General features: G+C 49.5%; 1 protein-coding gene across 4 annotated transcripts in view; it reads right to left on the reverse strand.

The window, feature by feature from the left end:
* Positions 1 to 17,500, reverse strand: part of LOC130389483 (copine-8-like) — a 47,102-nt gene that overhangs the window by 13,806 nt on the left and 15,796 nt on the right. For 2 of the 4 annotated variants that reach the window (XM_056599290.1, XM_056599287.1), the window contains 6 exons: positions 13,595 to 13,634; positions 9,514 to 9,590; positions 5,286 to 5,349; positions 3,557 to 3,660; positions 1,790 to 1,894; positions 894 to 935 (listed from right to left, as the gene is read on the reverse strand). In XM_056599290.1, the coding sequence (XP_056455265.1) occupies positions 894 to 935; positions 1,790 to 1,894; positions 3,557 to 3,660; positions 5,286 to 5,349; positions 9,514 to 9,590; positions 13,595 to 13,634 (432 nt within the window). Of the gene's footprint in view, positions 1 to 893; positions 936 to 1,789; positions 1,895 to 3,556; positions 3,661 to 5,285; positions 5,350 to 9,513; positions 9,591 to 10,245; positions 10,426 to 13,594; positions 13,635 to 17,500 lie in introns of those variants that run through there. The other 2 variants (XM_056599291.1, XM_056599288.1) reach the window with 2 other exon arrangements.

Here is a 17,500-nt window from a genome sequence, read left to right on the forward strand (position 1 = left end):
TTTTAAAACGGTCAAAGTGTTAGAGACTTAATTACTTTGCAATATCTGTTAACTGCAATCAGCCGTCTGACTTCAGACCAGCACACCTGGTCAGGCTGTTTCAGCCTGACCAGGTGTGCTGTCTGTAGTCAGTTGGATGGTTTCAGTAGACAGGTATCAGGGGACTTCTGTCTGACACCCAGAAGAGGTTCTGTGTGTTCATCTGCATGTCGAGAGCAGCTCTATCGCAAAACAAGGTTTCCATCTCCATCACTTCCCATGTGGAGGCCTTCTGGATGGCCAACACGTGAATACATTCGCCTCGCATGAACATCGCCCTAGAAAAGGCTTGGAACCGGTGTGCTTCAAAAACATGTGAGCACGTGACCACCATCAGTCATAGCGTTGAGGGCTGAAATGCAAGCAATAAAAAACCTCTATAGAGAGCTGGAGTGAAGCACATAAAGCCACGCTCATTCATGTAAATGAATGCTGCCTCACATGAATGTTGAATGTCTCGCACTTAAAAATAGTACTTGGCATTGTGTAGCGTCCGATCCTAGCTATCTTTGTTGTATACGGGGAATGGGTTACCCTAGTGATTGTTAGTGCTTGGCACTAGGTTCTATGAACATACTTACTGTACCCACAGCGATATATTGTTGTTTCTCTTTCTTCTGACAAATGGGCTTACTGTCAGTCACTTTGGATAAAACCCTGAACTTAATGTAAATGTAATGAAGGAGTAATATTGGTAAATAATGTACTGTATAGTAGGATTGATCAGATGAATGATGTATTAATACATGGTACATGGCATTGAGAGTGGAGAGTGAGGGCGTGACCCAGTGGGTGTGGTGAGGTGGGGTCGTTTGAGTCGAAGGTTGAGTGCGAGAGTATCAGCGTGTACTCACCCTCCGTCCCGGTCCCAGTCGTACACCTCCACCTTAATGCTCCTGGAAGAGGAGGAGGGGAGGAGGAGAGGGAGGTAGAGAAAGATGGAGAGGGAGGAGAAGGGAGATGGAGAGGGGCGAGGAGAGGAGAGGGAGGAGGTCGAGAGGAGGGTAGGGGGGGAGAGGGAGTTGGAGGAAGGAGGAGAGGGAGGAGGTTGAGAGGAGGGTAGGGGGGGAGAGGGAGTCGGAGGAAGGAGGAGAGGGAGTTGAAGCAGGAGGGAGGGAGGAGTGGGAGTCGGAGAAAGGAGGAGAGGGAAGAGGAGGTGGAGGAGGTGGAGGAGGAGTCAGGAGAGGGAGTTAAAGCAGTAGGGAGGAGAGGGAGGTGGAGAGGAGAAGGGGAAGTGGAGGATGAGAAGCAGCGAGGAGGCGATGGAGGAGAAGAGGGTGGAGGAGGAGCAGGAGGGGGGGATGTAGAAATCCATTAAAATAAGCAGCATTGAGCGCTTTGAGCCTGAGAGCCTTTGTACCCCACAGAGGAGCTCTGAATGTCACCTTAATGGGATGAAAGCTCCCTGGTTAAGACTGAGCTTTTAGGAGAGCAGAGATTCAGGCCAAGTATTAGACAGTAAACATTAGACCTTTATTTCCAGGGTTTGTATTAACTACAGTATAGAGAGGCTTGGCAGTTTTTAAAACAATATGAGATTATCAACATGAATTCCCAAATATAGATGTACAAATTAATATGTTAATAAGATATAAGACATTATTCATGTGTTCATTGTAAGGTCTGAGCATCTCCAACCTACAGGAATATACTTAAATATAGATGCGTTAACAAATTACACAAAGGGCTTTTTTCAACCAATCGTTTTAACAAAGGCGGGCTCTGTGGCTGAACGGACAGCGGCCCATACCTGTCGTAGTCTCCGTTACACAGTGCTCTCACAGGGATCTTGAAGGCCTGCCACACGGGGTCCAGAGTGTTCTTCACCACCTCCGTCTTATGGGAGATGGTGTAGCTGTGGAGCACACACACACACACACACACACACACACACACACACACACACACACACACACACACACACACACACACACACACACACACACACACACACACACACACACACACACACACAAGCAAACAAACAGAGGCAGGCACACAAACACACACACACACACAGGCAGGCACACACACAGGCAGGCACACACAGACACACAAACACACACCACAAAATTACACAATAGTTAAGTAGCAGTAATAGTTTTTAAGATTTGTATAACTTTTTTATACCAAAGTGCATCCTGGGAGTGAGGAGTATTGTGGTTAACCAGTGGGTCAAACGTGTCCGGAAGGCCAGGAAGCTCTGACTTTTGTCTGTGTTCTCCACAAATTAGCGTTTTGTTTCCATGTCACAACCTCATGCTAATGCTTTGTTAGCCCGAGGCTAAACTTGCCTACGCCACCCCAGCTGCACAGAGAGGACAGTAGTGACATATGTTCAAATCCTCCCGACTTAAGTGCATATCTGGGGGGGGTAGAACGGCCGACAAACACTTTGAACCCTTAACAATGTCCAGAGAGAACAGCCTTCTGTCTGATCTCCGCCACCCCTGGCTGCTCGGAGCAGAGTGGCTCCGCTATTCAGCGCCGCACGGCGGGAGGCCGGCTGCTTACGTCTCCTCTGATCATGAACTCTACTGTACACCGAGCGCTGGGGCCTGCTGCCTCCCTCTGACCCGCCTTGCCTCACACCTTTGCCTCACCCTGCCTCACTCTGCCACGCCCTGCCTCACTCTGCCACTCTCTGCCTCGTTAAGCCTCACTTTGCCTCACTCTGCGTCCCACCACATCTCCCGGTAGCCTCGAGAAACACAAACGTAGGGCTGGGCGATATGGCGTAAAAAAAAATCCCAGATTTTTCCACAAAAAAAAAATTGATTTCCGATTTAAATCGATTTACATAAAAAGTAAAAAGAAATGTAAATATCAAATAAAATATTTCTGTAAACATAAAATATTACTAATGATAAGAGGTAGTTCTGATAAAGTGCCAACATAACATTCAAACTTTCAACTTTCAAACTTTCGTGTTCATAAATATACAGTGTTTTGCAAACGGTAATTACCTTAAAAAAGGGAAGAGTAACAGGAGAAGAATGAGAAAAACACACACGCAGCTCTTTCCTTCACTATTCTGTATTGAATGAGGAAGAGGAATGCGATCCCCCTACTGGAGCCCCGAGGCATTAACAACAGATCGACGAATTACCAAAAGATCAACGAATTATTAAACCACACAGATATATTTCAAATGAATTATGTTCACCTCAGAATAGATTATACTTATATGAATAAATTGTTGTATACAACTTGTCACACTCGCTGCCATGTTTGTGTATCACTTTGGTTAATGCGCGCTCTGTGCGGGGGGAGGGCTGAGCCCATTCCGAACTACGGAATGGGCTCAGCTGAGAGGGAAGCGTTGGCGGATGTTGAAGAGAAAACCGATTTTCATTTAAACAAGTCGACGTGAGCTACACACTCAAGTTAATCGATAATATCTGTTTATCGCCCAGCCCTACACAAACGGCGCCTTTACTGTCATCGCCTCCTTCTTCCTCGTCTTACAATTCAGTTCCGGGGCGTTCTGGAGAGAGAACACTCAGGGTGGACTTACGATCCGTCCTCGTTGCTGCGGTAGAACACCAGGAAGGGGTCCGACTTGCCGAAGAAGTCCTTCTTATCCAGCTTGTTCCCGCAGAATTGCAGCATCACAGACTCCTGGGGACATGAGGAGCAGAACACAAAACGTTCACACATGATACGCTGACTCTCTGGGGACTGGGGAGCAGAACACGACTTTCACACACGATAAGCTCACTCTTGCGGGGACGTGGGGAGCAGAACACGCGACGCTCACACACGATACGCTCACTCTTGTGGGGGCGTGGGGAGCAGAACACACGACGTTCACACACGATACGCTGACTCTCTGGGGCCGTGGGGAGCAGAACACATGAAGTTCACACGATAGGCTGACCACGGGATACTTTGGTACCCCGGTGGAGGACAATGAGGCCGCTCCACTCAACTACCTCAGCTGGACGCCTCGTACCGCCATCGCTAAGAGCAAGCAAAGGTCGATCATGAAAAGTCACAGCTCTTCTCCGCAGCTCTTGGCACCGCAGTGGAACGAGCGCCCTGCCTACGTCAGGACCGCACCTTCTTCTGCAAGAGACTGAAGACTCAATTGTTCAGAGCTCACCTGGGCACCCCCCTTTCATTCTTCTCTAAAGGTGAAATCCTTGTTTCTTTCTGCGGTGTTGCCTGCTGTTCATTTATTCATGCCCCATATGTTATCTTGTGTTTTATGTTCCCGTCTCTCTGTGTGTTATATCAGCACTGTTTGAAATGGAAGTCTCCTTAACCTATCTCCAGACCTTCATAAAGAATGATGAAAAATTTCGAAAATTGTATTCGGCGGCTTTGTTTCCTCCCCCACGAGTCCTGATGAAGCACAGAGCTCATCTCAGCCTCCAGTCATCACATCTGTCGTCTGTTTCATCGGATCCGAGTAATGTCGTAATAATTTTGTTATTAATCCATAAATAAGATAAGATACGATGCTACTTTAATGAACCCGGATTGACGAGTTGAGAAAATACACGTTGACCGACCGGGAATCGAACCCTCGCCGCGGGGGGGAAGGGGGGGTGTGGGCTGTATGCTCGTCACCAGGGCGATAGTGCGTCTGTCACGACGGATCAGTCTTACGGCCGCTGGGTGGATAAGTTATTCAGATCGGAGGCGTTTTCTCTCTTCATTTCATCGTAACATATTCCCCTCGGTGATTGACAAGGATGCCGATTCCAGAGGAAGTGGTCCTGATGGATCCCTGCTGCCACGGCGACGACCACGTCGTCACGGGAACCAACTGAACCACACTCTAATCCGAACTGTCAACCACAATAGTACATCGCCCATCACCACGACGACCGTGATCAGACTAATGGACGAGGCCTCGGTGAAGACCTCCCACGGATGATGTCATTGTCAGGCATCGAATGGGAGGAGTATGATGTCATACACATCCAACAGGAGGACATTCCACTGATGCCATCATGGTTAGTCATCCAATAGGAGGACATCTCATAGATTATGTCACTGTTAGAGATCCAATGGGAGGACATCCCGGAGATGATGTCATGGTTAGAGATCCAATGAGAGGACATCCCAGAGACGATGTCATGGTAAGAGATCCAATGGGAGGTCATCCCCTAGATGACATCAAGGTGAGACAACCAATAGGAACACATCCCCTAGATGACATCATGGTGAGACAACTAATAGGAGGACTTCCCCTGGATGACATCATGGTTAAACAACCAATAGGAGGCCTCTCTTACCCGACAGTTGGTGAGCTCCTCCACTCGGACGATCACCGTCCCACACTTCTTCCCCGGGATTCCACTGGAAGGAAACAGGAAATGAAAAAAACATACAGAAAGTCAATAAAACGACCATTGTTGAACAGAAGGTCTCCAGGAGAGATCGATGAGGGGGCCGGAACGTTTAGCGCCAAGTTAACTTCAGGGTCCAAGTTCTCCTTCCCTCTCTTCTCCTCCCTCCTCTTCTCCTCTCCTTCCCCCTCCTCATCTCTAGCGGGAGGTCAACTTTAGGGTTCAAGTTTCTCAACTTCCACTCCTCTCCTCTCTACCACTCCTCTCCTCCACTCCTCTCCTCCCCTCTCCTCTCTACCACTCCTCTCCTCCCTCTCCTCTCCTCTCTTCCACTCCTCTCCTCCCTCTCCTCTCCTCTCTTCCACTCCTCTCCTCCCTCTCCTCTCTTCCACTCCTCTCCTCTCCTCCACTCCTTCCTATCCTCTCTACCGTTCCTCTCCTCCCTCTCCTCCTCCCTCTAGCGGGAGGTTAACTGTAGTGTTCGATCCCCAGCTGAAAGGTTCTGGTTCTGCTCCTTGACGACCGGTCTGAGGTGGTTCCAGAGGTTCATGAAGTACATCTAATGTGGAGAAAGCATCTCGTCCCTGATGACTCCATGGTGAACTCAACAGACCTTTCCTGGGTTGTCAAACCCGATTACGATCCCAGGCAGAAATTAAAACTATTCTAGTGTGCCTTTGCCAAAGAAACTCTTAAGGTCTAAATGATGAACACACACAAATACACACATGTGCGTGTGTGTGTGATTGTGTGTGTGTACCCCAGTGCTGGAATACCAGTGACATTTCAGTTGCAATGTTTGTTTACATTCTGGGTCGGTGAAGCAAGACATCCAGGCAATAGGGCCAAGGGAGGGGGGAGAGAGGGAGGTAGGGTGGAGGAAGGAAGGATGGGGGGAGATGGGTAGGAAGGAAGGGAGGCTTGCCCTGCTATAAATAGCCTCCATGTACGCCCCGGACCCCAGGCCAGGCACAGCGCAGGGAGAGCCAGCCGAGGAAATGCTCATTTGGGTGAGGAGACAGAGGAGAGGGGAGGGTGGAGAGGGAGGAAAGGGGAAGAGAGGGAAGGAGAGAGAGGAGACAAGAGAGGAGAGGGGAGAAGAGAGAGGAAGCGCCGCCTGTCACCTGAGACGTGACAGGAAGCTCTGAGGCGCCCGGACGCAGTCAGTGAGATTAACAGATCAACACTGAGATCACAGCGCTGAGCCCTCTGTCAGGGGGGGGGGGAAAGAGAGAGAGAGAGAGAGAGAGAGAGAGAGAGAGAGAGAGAGAGGAGAGAGAGAGAGAGAGAGAGAGAGAGAGAGAGAGAGAGAGAGAGAGAGAGAGAGAGAGAGAGAGAGAGAGAGAGAGAGAGAGAGAGAGAGAGAGAGAGAGAGAGAGAGAGAGAGAGACTCTGGGAGTCAGGAGGAGGATGAACGAGTGATGGGGCGAACGAGAACGAAGCGAACGAGGGCAGGTAGGAGGAGAGCCGGAGACGGACTAACAAACTGTTGCCCCAGGAGCCACAGCGGGGCGTCCCGTTAGTGTATATTAACGCAGGTCGGGAACGGCTTTCCAACGCGTTCTCCTCTAATAAGAGGTGCCCTGGGGTGGGGGGGGAGGGAGACGAGGCAGTTCCATCGCAACATTATTGTCCCTCGAAATTAGAATATTCCACCGCGTTGCGTCGGGCTTATTGCTCTGATCTGCGTCGTCAAGGAAACGCGGGATGGATGGTTGTGTTTATCAGTTGTTGTTGTTGATGTTGTCTTTGGAGGAACTGTTAGAACGTAGAGTTGTCCCGTTGTTGAAGACTAACGCAGACCTTTGGCAGGTCATCAAGCAGGACTAGATCTGAACACCGCTGGTCTGACCTCTGACCTCAGGGAGGTTAACTTTGGGGTTTGAGTTGTCCGCCCCTCTCCTCCTCCTCCTCCTCCTCTGTCTCCTCTCTCCTCCCCTCCCTAGCGAGCTCAAGGACCTCCTGAGGAGCACGTCTCGGGTGGAGGAGGTGTAGTAGGTGGAGGAGGTGGCGGAGGAGGAGCTTCACGGCGTGTTGTGTAACCGCTCGCTCCCCACGCGTCGTCTCGTCGCTCCTCAACGCCGCGGTTCCGGACCGCTCAGAGATGAGTTAATCCCGTTTACGACGTTGAGGTCATCGCATTAAAGACGATGAGTTCATCGCATTAAAGATGATGAGGTCATCGCGTTACCGATGATGAGGTCATCGCGTTACCGATGATGAGGTCATCGCGTCTCCTCCCCGTGCTGGGAGAGGAGACGCCTCAGCCGCCGCGAGCAGAGGACCGCTGGAAGGGGATCGCCATCGATAGGAGAGGATTGAGTGGACCTAGGGGACGCACCACACACCAACGCAAACACACACACACACACACACCAACGCACACATACACACACCAACGCAAACACACACACACACCAACGCACGCACAAACACACACACACACACACACAGGCACACAACAACACACAAACACACACCAACGCACGCACAAACACACACCAACGCACGCACACACCAATGCACGCACACACCAACGCACGAACAAACACACACCAACGCACACACACAAGCACACACACACACACACCAACGCACACAAACAAACCAACGCACACACACACACACACACACGCACAAACACACACACACATCAACGCATATAAGCCGACACGTACACACACACTCTATAGACACTATAGAACACTTTACAGTGTCGTAGACACACACACACGGCAACACACAGACACACTATAGAACACTATACAACGTGGCAGACACACACACACACGACAACACATATACACACACGCTATAGATCCAAAGAGACACTTTCGAAGTCACACACACACACACACACACACTATAGACACTAAGGAACACTTTAAACCGCCGCACACACACACACACACACACACACACACACACACACACACACACACACACACACACACACACACACACACACACACACACACACACACACACACACACACACACACACACACACACACACACACACAAAGAGATCATGGTGAATGGGTTCGGGGTCAGGGTGATTGCATAACGCACATTCTTACATCACTTCTCTTGTGTGTGATTTAACCGGACCACCGCGGCCACTTCAGCTACACACACACACACACCCCGACACACGTAACACACCCACCCAGACACACACGTTACACACCCGCCCGACACACATGCTACACAGCCACCCTGGCACACAAGTTAAACACCCACCTTGACACACAAGTTACACACATGTCTTGACATACATGCTACACACCCACCCTAACACACACCTTACACACGCTACACATCCACCCTGACACACACGCTACACAAACATCCTCCTGACACACACACGACACGTTACACACCCAACCTGACACACACTCGTTCCACAGCCACCCTGACACACGTTGCACATTAGTGTACCGGGCCTGGTCCCAGCGGCCAGTGACCCGGCCTCCCGTACTGCTAATGCAGCTCTCTGAAGAGCCGCCGATCCAAACCACTTCACACTCGACCCTGCAGTGGATCGGAGGAACAGAGATCCGGCAGATTGTCGGACGGACAAATTAAGACTCTCTCATGCTCTGTCTCTGAGTCCGAGAGGGAGAAAGAACAAAGAGCCAATCACTATGGTTCACTACTCCTACTGCCACTGGAGGAGGAGCTGGAGCAGGAGGGGGAAGAGAACGAGGAGGAAGAAGAGGAGGAGCAGGAGGGGAGGAAGAGGAAGAGGAGTGGGAGCAGGAGGAAGAGGAGAAGGAGGAGGGGGAGGAAGAGGAAGAGGAAGAATCAGGTGCAGCTAATGATGCTTCAACATCACCAACACCTCCAAGGACCAGAAGCAACGACAACAACAACACCAGGCTCATCAACGGGTCGAGAGAGAGAGAGAGACAAGGCAGAAGCTCGTAGCCAACAGAGGAACAAAGGCTCCACAGGAGCGTTGAGATGTGAGGATTCTGGAGCTAATTAAGGTGGAGGTTCCTCCACCCACCGCTGTCGTCTCTGAAGTTCACCTCTCATTCCCCCGCTGGACCGGAGAGGTGATCACCAGTCAACAGACATCCTCCTCCTCCGCTGTGTGTGTGTGTGTGTGTGTGTGTGTGTGTGTGTGTGTGTGTGTGTGTGTGTGTTCGGTGTGTAATCAGGTACTTACATCAAAGGCTTTTCCAGGCGACTTCCCAGGGAACCGACCACCTCACCCAGAGTACAGAACGCCTGGCCCAGGAAGTCCTACACACACACACACACACACACACATACATACACACGCACGCACGCAGACACACACACACACACACACACACACAGAGGTTGTTAATGAGCTGTTGGTGTTGAAACTGACACGGCGCTCCAGAATGTTACGCTGCATGTTAGCGTGGTTTGAGCTGAGGTCGTTAGTCATGCCCGGTGCAGTGAGGAGGAACGGTGTTCCTCTGATGTATGTCGCCTGTCAGAATCTTCCTGCTGCCTGTCAGGAGGCCCTCATGATAGACGCAGCCTCCACCTCACCAGACGGACGTCCATCTATCAGTGGAGACCGTTGGGGGTATTGCGTTGAGCATCACAACTTAACAAACCATCTCAGAAGAACCGGTTGAGTTTGGGGAATTTAGATGAGAAATGTGATCGGTTTAGATGGGTACTCTGAGTGTAGTTACAACAGCCACACACACAAAATAATGGATGTATCTGAAAAACAATGGTGAAATCTAAATAATTTAATCCTCCAAAGAAAATAAAAAAATAAAGTAAGTTAAACCTCAAATAAACTTTGTTCAGTTGAAATCTGTGATGACTGGCTATCAAAGATGTGGTGAAAATGTCTGTGTTAATGTATATACAAACATACATACATACATACATACATACATACATACATACATACATACATATTACTGTGGCAACCCGCTACCCCAATTTGCCAGGTTCCAGGTACGAATCACGCTTGGTAGTGAGGATTAAAGCCGATCACGGTGTTTATTGCATACATCTAAGGCAATACATTAAACTCGCGGTCTCTAGGGCGCTCTAGCCTCTAGCAGCTCGCGGACCCGAGCGCATCCTTCTCTCTTGGTCCCGTTCCTCCCAAATGTCAGTCCTCGTGCACCTTTTAAAATGGCTCCTCTGCCACCGGCCAGGTGTCCCCCAATCTCACTGATTGGGGAGAGAGTGATGCTCTTCGTCACCACTCAGTGGGTGGCGGCGGTATACGCCGTCAATCACCCCACCTCAGACCCGCCCGGGCCAAGGTTTAAGTGGCGGGATGCCACAATACATCCATACGTACGTACGTACGTACGTACGTACATGCATACATTCGTACATACATACATACATACATACATACATACATACATACATACATACATACATACATATATACATAAATATCTGTTCACCAGTTTGTGTGTTGTGTGTACCAGCGTGTGCATGCATTGTGTGTATCAGTGTGTTTGTTGTGTGTACCAGCGTGTGTGTTGTGTTACAGCGTGTCTGTTGTGTTACAGCGTGTCTGTGTTGTGTTACATTGTGTGTGAGTTTAGTCTGGAGGTGCTTGCTGTGTTACAGAGGGTCTGTGTTGTGTAACAGGGGTGTGTTGAGTCTGTAGGTGCTTGTTGTGTTACAGCGCCTCTGCGTTGTGCTACAGCATGTCTGTGTTGTGTTACATTGTGTGTGTGTGTTCAGTCTGGAGGTGTGTGGGCAGAGGTCTGAGTCAACAGCGACCACAACGATGCCAAACTCTGTGTGTTCCTCGCCTCAAAGTCTGCACTACACTCCGTCTACTAGGGGACAGATCCGAGTGGCTGAGTATGTGTGTTTATGTCCATGTGAGTGTGCAGCACTTGACAAAGAATTGTGTGTATCTGTGTGTGAATGTGTGTGTATCCGTGTGTGTGAGTGTGTGTGTATCCGTGTGTGTGTGTGTGTGTGTGTGTGTGTATGTATAAGTGTATGTATAAGTGTGTGTGTGTGTGTGTGTGTGTGTGTGTGTGTGTGTGTGTGTGTGTGTGTGTGTATGTATAAGTGTATGTATAAGTGTGTGTGTGTGTGTGTGTGTGTGTGTGTGTGTGTGTGTGTGTGTGTGAGAATGTGTGTGTATCCGTGCGTGTGTTTTTGTGTGTGTGTGTGTGTGTGTGGGTGTGTGTGTGTATGGTTATGTGTATGTGTATGGGTGTATGTATAAGTGTATGTATAAGTGTGTGTGTGTGTGTGTGTGTGTGTGTGTGTGTGTGTGTGTGTGTGTGTGTGTGTGTGTGTGTGTCTGTGTGTGTGTGGTCCGGGGGGCAGAAGGCTCTCTGCAGATCTCTTGCCGGTGCTGAGCAGAGCCCCCCCCCCCCCCCCCCCCTTCCCCCCGAGCCAAAGCTCAGACGTGACAAAAAGCATCTCTGGCTGCTCTCCACCGCTGCTAGCTACCTAGCGCTGGGAGCCGCCGCACACAGCCCGCTATGCTAGCAGCCTGCTAGCTCAGCTAACGGCGGGTAGCTATGGTGAGTTCATCTCAAGAAGAGTTCATCTTATCTCAAGAAGAGTTCATCTTGTGAACACTTCTTGCACTCTTTATGCATATGTATTTTTACTACACTTTTGATGTTTTTACTCAGAAGCATCCTGCGTTATTTTTTAATTAATTTATTGAACAATAATTTTTTGGGGGCTCAATTATTTCTAATTTGACCCCCCCATTAGTTTTTTCAGTGCCATGCGGTCATTTTGGTGTTTCACTTTGAGCTCAACCTTATTTATATTGATACTGTCCTTTATATTTTGAGCAGGGCAATTAACACCAAACTGATTAAGGGTCAACGGTTTCCTGATTCTGAATCCCCGCAGCACGACGACATGCAGAGTATCAGACAGGTCAGCCTCTCTGGATTGAACTCCCTTGTCCCCTTTAAGTCATTGCTGCTTGTTCACATCAGCAGCTGCTCGCTCCTCTCGCTGTGGAAGAATACACGCTTATTGTTTAAAAAGCTGTTAAGCATCTTAATTCCATAAGGAAAGACTCCTCGGGCCATGTTTCCAGATGTGTTGTTCCTCTAAGTACGTTGAGGTCCAGATGGCTGCCAACTCCTTATAAAGGACCTTGTTTTTGTTAGTAGATACGTACTATGAAGTGATGTGTTAAGATGATACGTTACTAATGTTTATTATTCATCACTTTAACCAAAGTGACCTACAGTGAGGCAGTGAATACACAGAAGTGTCATTAAGGAGTAGGTAGGGGTGAGACAGTGAATACAGAGACAGGTCATTAAGGAGCGGGTAGGGGTTAGACAGTACAGAGACAGGTCATTAAGGAGCGGGTAGAGGGTGAGACAGTACAGAGACAGGTCATTAAGGAGCGGGTAGGGGTTAGACAGTACAGAGACAGGTCATTAAGGAGCGGGTAGGGGTTAGACAGTACAGAGACAGGTCATTAAGGAGCAGGTAGGGTGAGACAGTACAGAGACAGGTCATTAAGGAGCAGGTAGGGTGAGACAGTTCCTTTCAGCCGAGAATCGGACAGCTCCCAAAACACCCAAACTACTAAAAAGATTCTCAAGCAAATAATGTGAGGAAGCCTATCTCATCGTATGTACGCAGTTATGTATGTTGTACGTCCTGGCACTTAATGTACCCAGTTATTGTATGTTGTACATCCTGGCACTTAATGTACACACTTATTGTATGTTGTACGTGTATCTTTGTTGTATACTAGGAACGATTGTTAGTGTTTGGCACTGTGTTCTATGAACATCCATACTGTACCGACAGTGATAGATTGTTGTTTCTCTTTCTTCTGACAAATGTACTTATTGTTAGTCGATAAAAGCGTCAATGCTGAATGCCCTAAATGTAAATGTACATGGGCATGATGCACATGTTTCTGTGTTTGTTTCGTTCAACTTTGAACAGCTCAAGCGTTGTGCGAGATACGGTTAAGGCGAGGAACGGAACTCAGACAGAACATTACGGTGGTAATTAGGCATCAAAGACTCCTGTACTGACATCGGCTGCTCTCCAACGTACCCTAGCACCACCAACACCTCCACCACCTCCATCAAGAAAGTCCCCGTCGTGGTAGTGTGGTGGAGCTACGTTCCCCGTTGGGTCCCAGAGCGAGTGGTGGATATAAACATCAAGGCTTGATCGTATCTCGGGTAAGAGGACCCTGGCCCCCGTGCGTTCCCCCTTAGTGCAGCAGTGATGAACAATCAGTCGGTGTAAATGCGGAGAGGAGAGAGGAGACTTACGTGCTTCGAGAGCTTCTCACTCTTGCAGTCCAAGTCGTAGCTGCCGAGACGGAGGAAGAGACAGAAAATTACTGCATTAGTGACGGACAAAGGATTGAGGAGGTGGGAATTCTGAGGGCACTTATTCACAAGTAGGGAGGCTGGGAGGGAAACCACTTCCCTCAAGATGGGCGGCTACAATATATTTTAGAGGCCGATTCCTACTTAATACTCTACGCGGTTTAGTTGTTTTGAGTGATGAGCGGCCTGCAAAGTAATTTGGATTGGTAACAGTGTTGCCAGATTGGGCCAGATTTCCAGATTGGGACCGAAATCGGTCCCAATCCGGCAGTACTGATTCGTAAATAGGTCATTATAATCAAATGTAAATGATGTACTGCGTTTTAATGAAAGAAGAGTTGGTTAACATGGTAACCCGCACCTTGGATCACACACGTTTTGACACTGTCTCTTTTCAAGCATTTCGTTGACAACACCATCGACGATGTTACAACACCTGTATCAAACACACACAAGCTATGTGGCAGATTAGCACTACATTTTCCTAATATAACACCTAAACAATATGTGCACACGCAGGCAGGCACTCAGGCAACGGACGCATACGCACACGCACACACGTCACACACACACACACACACGCACACAAAGGCATTTGTTAGTTGACTGAAGATAGTTTTAAATATGCTATACATTTGGTAAGTGTTTACTATCTAGTGGTTGTGAAGGTGCTCTGATCCTAAGCAGCTTCAGAGAACACAGATACACCTGGGTCTCCGCTCAAACATTTGTACATCATCCAATTCTGACTGTTTACCTCGTTAGTTCTCAGCCTCACTTGTAAGGCACTTTGGAGAAAAGTGTCTGCTAAATAACTCAGCGTGAAGGAAGGAGCAGTCAGGGGCTAGGCAGCATCTCCTCCTAGAGTCATTTAGCAGACTCAATGTAGGGGCTAGGCAGTATCTTCATCAACATGGAGTCATTTAGCAGACTTAATGTAGGGGCTAGGCAGTATCTTCATCAACATGGAGTCATTTAGCAGACTTAATGTAGGGGCTAGGCAGCATGTATTCATTTATCAGACTCGGTGTAGAGGCTAGGGGAAGCATCATCAGCATGGTAAATAGAGCTAGAGTCCATAAGCTACATGCTACAGTCCATATGTAAACAGAGCTAGTCTACTTTACTATTATAGTTTTTGACAGAGATGATCCTCTTCACCCCCCTTCCCAACTCCCTGCTGTATCTCACTGCACACAATGCGTGTGTGTGTGTGTGTGTGTGTGTGTGTGTGAGTGTAGCAGGGTTCAGCGCTGCCGTTACGCAACCTGCCGACGGCACGCGGCACAGGTGCGCCTCATCGCGCGCTCTACCCCTGCTCGCCCATGATGTCACCAAAATACCCATGAATCATTCACTTAAAAGAGAGAGAGAGAGAGAGAGAGAGAGAGAGAGAGAGAGAGAGAGAGAGAGAGAGAGAGAGAGAGAGAGAGAGAGAGAGAGAGAGAGAGAGAGAGAGAGAGAGAGAGAAAGAGAGTGAGAGAGAGAGAGTGAGAGAGAGAGAGTGAGAGAGTGAGAAAGAAAGAGAGAGTGAGAAAGAGAGGGAGTGTGACCAACAGATAGGGTGAGAAACAATGGCGTGAGCGGGGAGGAAGAGGCAGAGTGAGCGTGGTGTGAGAGCGTGTAAAGCCTCTGTGCTCGGTGTGTTAGAAGAACGCGCTCACCCATGCAGACAAACACACACTTGGGAGAAGTTCACACCACAGATGAGCTTGTAATGCCAACCTTTTATGTGTGTGTGTGAGTGTGAGTGCGAGTGTGTGTGTTTGTGTGTGAGTTAGTTGGCGTGCAAGCGAGCGATGGTATGTGTGAGTGTGAGTAATGAGTGAGCGGGCAAATGTATGTGTGACTGAGTGACTGAGTGAGTGAGCGATGGGTGAGTGAGGGAGTGTGTGTGTGTGTGTGTGTGTGTGTGTGTGTGTGTGTGTGTGTGTGTGTGTGTGTGTGTGTGTGTGTGTGGTGTGTGTGTGTGTGTGTGTGTGTGTGTGTGTGTGTGTGTGTGTGTGTGTGTGTGTGTGTGTGTGTGTGTGAGTGAGCAAGTAGGCAAGCGTGTGTGTGAGTGTACTTGGGTGCGTGTGCATTACAGTAATTAATCGATGATTGATTCGGCTGTACATCAGCTCTGTGTGTATTTCTCCCGGGCCCTTCCTAGAGAAGGGATTCGGGGCCCTGAAGAGTCCAGCAGCAGCGCACGACCAGCAGCAGCGCAGATAAACCCAGTGAGAGGGTGAGGCATCACTAACATGCTCACCACCGCCTATTACAAACCCGATCCCAGAGACCGGGAGCAGGCAGACAGACGACGGCTGAGCTCCGCGCCTCCCAACCTCTTCACACAAACCTATAAAAAGACCTCCTCCACGCGGTACTCAGATGGAGTACTTATCCCGCGCCCGGGCCAATCAGCTCTGACCCTCTGAACCGGGGGATCGCTGGCGTCTGCCGGCAGCGAGCGCCGCCGCCGGGCGATAAACGCTCTCTCTCCCCTGACCCCTGGTGTCTGCGGCGGCTTCAAGGGGACCGCTCTCTGGGGCTGAGCGGAGCCGATGATTTGAGGTTTTGAGACGAAGGGTTTCAAACCTTGGAGGGTGTGTGGTCACGGAGACGTCTGAGAGGAGATCTCATCCCCAACGCCGCGCAGATTGGTTCGCTCTTACACACTGGCGCCCCCCCCCCCCCCCCCCCCCCCCCATCGAGTCCATGTTCAAATAGGAGCGATGTTTTATGGATGTGACATTTGATATCCTACACGTTGGCATAATGTGAATATTAATAGGAAGCACGCAGATTTTTAATCATTTCCGCCCATTTAGATAGCGCTCCATATTTAAACGAATAAATGCAAATATATGCAAAGCATTTCCTCCCCCCTATTAAAGGTAATCAGAGGATTCATCAAGACCCTGGCCAATTGATTCCCATTTAAATATAATCCAGCCATCGCTGAGCCCCTCAGAGCCTCCAGCCTCCTTCATCCTCCTGTCGTCTGTGGAGTTCCCTGCAGACACACCTAGCAGGAGAGCTAGCAGGAGCGCTAGCAGGAGAGCTAGCTCACACAGCTAGCAGGAGAGCTAGCACGAGAGCTAGCACACACACCAAGCAAGAGAGCTAATAGCAGAGCTAGCACACACACCTAGCAGGAGGGATAGCACACACACCTAGCAGGACAGCTAGCAGGAGAGCTAGCACACACACCTAGCAGGAGTGCTAGCACACAGAGCTAGCAGGAGATCTAGCACGCAGACCTAGCAGGAGAGATAGCACACACACATAGCAGGAGAGCTAGCAGGAGAGCTAGCACACAGAGCTAGCAGGAGATCTAGCACACAGACCGAGCAGAAAAGCTAGCTGGAGAGCTAGCATATAGAGCTATAAGGAGACCTAGCAGGATAGCTAGCAGGAGAGCTAGCAGGAAAGCAAGTAGGAGACCTAGCAGGAGAGCTAGCACATTAACCAAGCAGGAGAGCTAGCAGAGGACCTGGCACACAGAGCTAGCAGGAGACCTAGCACACAGAGCTAGCACACAGATAGCAGGAGAGCTGCTAGGTCGGAGCTGCTTCCATCCACACACACCGTAGCGTTAATCTATAAGTGTCCAAAACCTTTCTCATAAAATGGGTTTGGGTTCATAGGCTCTTTAAAAGGGGAATAAAACCCGGATAACTCAGCTGAAACCCGTTCTGTTTAAGGCTCTGAAATGCTGACAAACGTTTGGACCGCGCCCCTCACACCTGCTCCTCTAAAAACACGCTGGCGTTTCCTCCAACACTGCGGTTCCGCCTCCGACGGCATGTTTAGCTCTCCTGGGAGGAAGCTCAGAGATTCAGGGTGTGGGGGTTGGTGTCT

This window comes from Gadus chalcogrammus, chromosome 9 (genome assembly GCF_026213295.1).
Source record: "Gadus chalcogrammus isolate NIFS_2021 chromosome 9, NIFS_Gcha_1.0, whole genome shotgun sequence".
In the NCBI taxonomy this organism is placed as follows: domain Eukaryota; kingdom Metazoa; phylum Chordata; class Actinopteri; order Gadiformes; family Gadidae; genus Gadus; species Gadus chalcogrammus.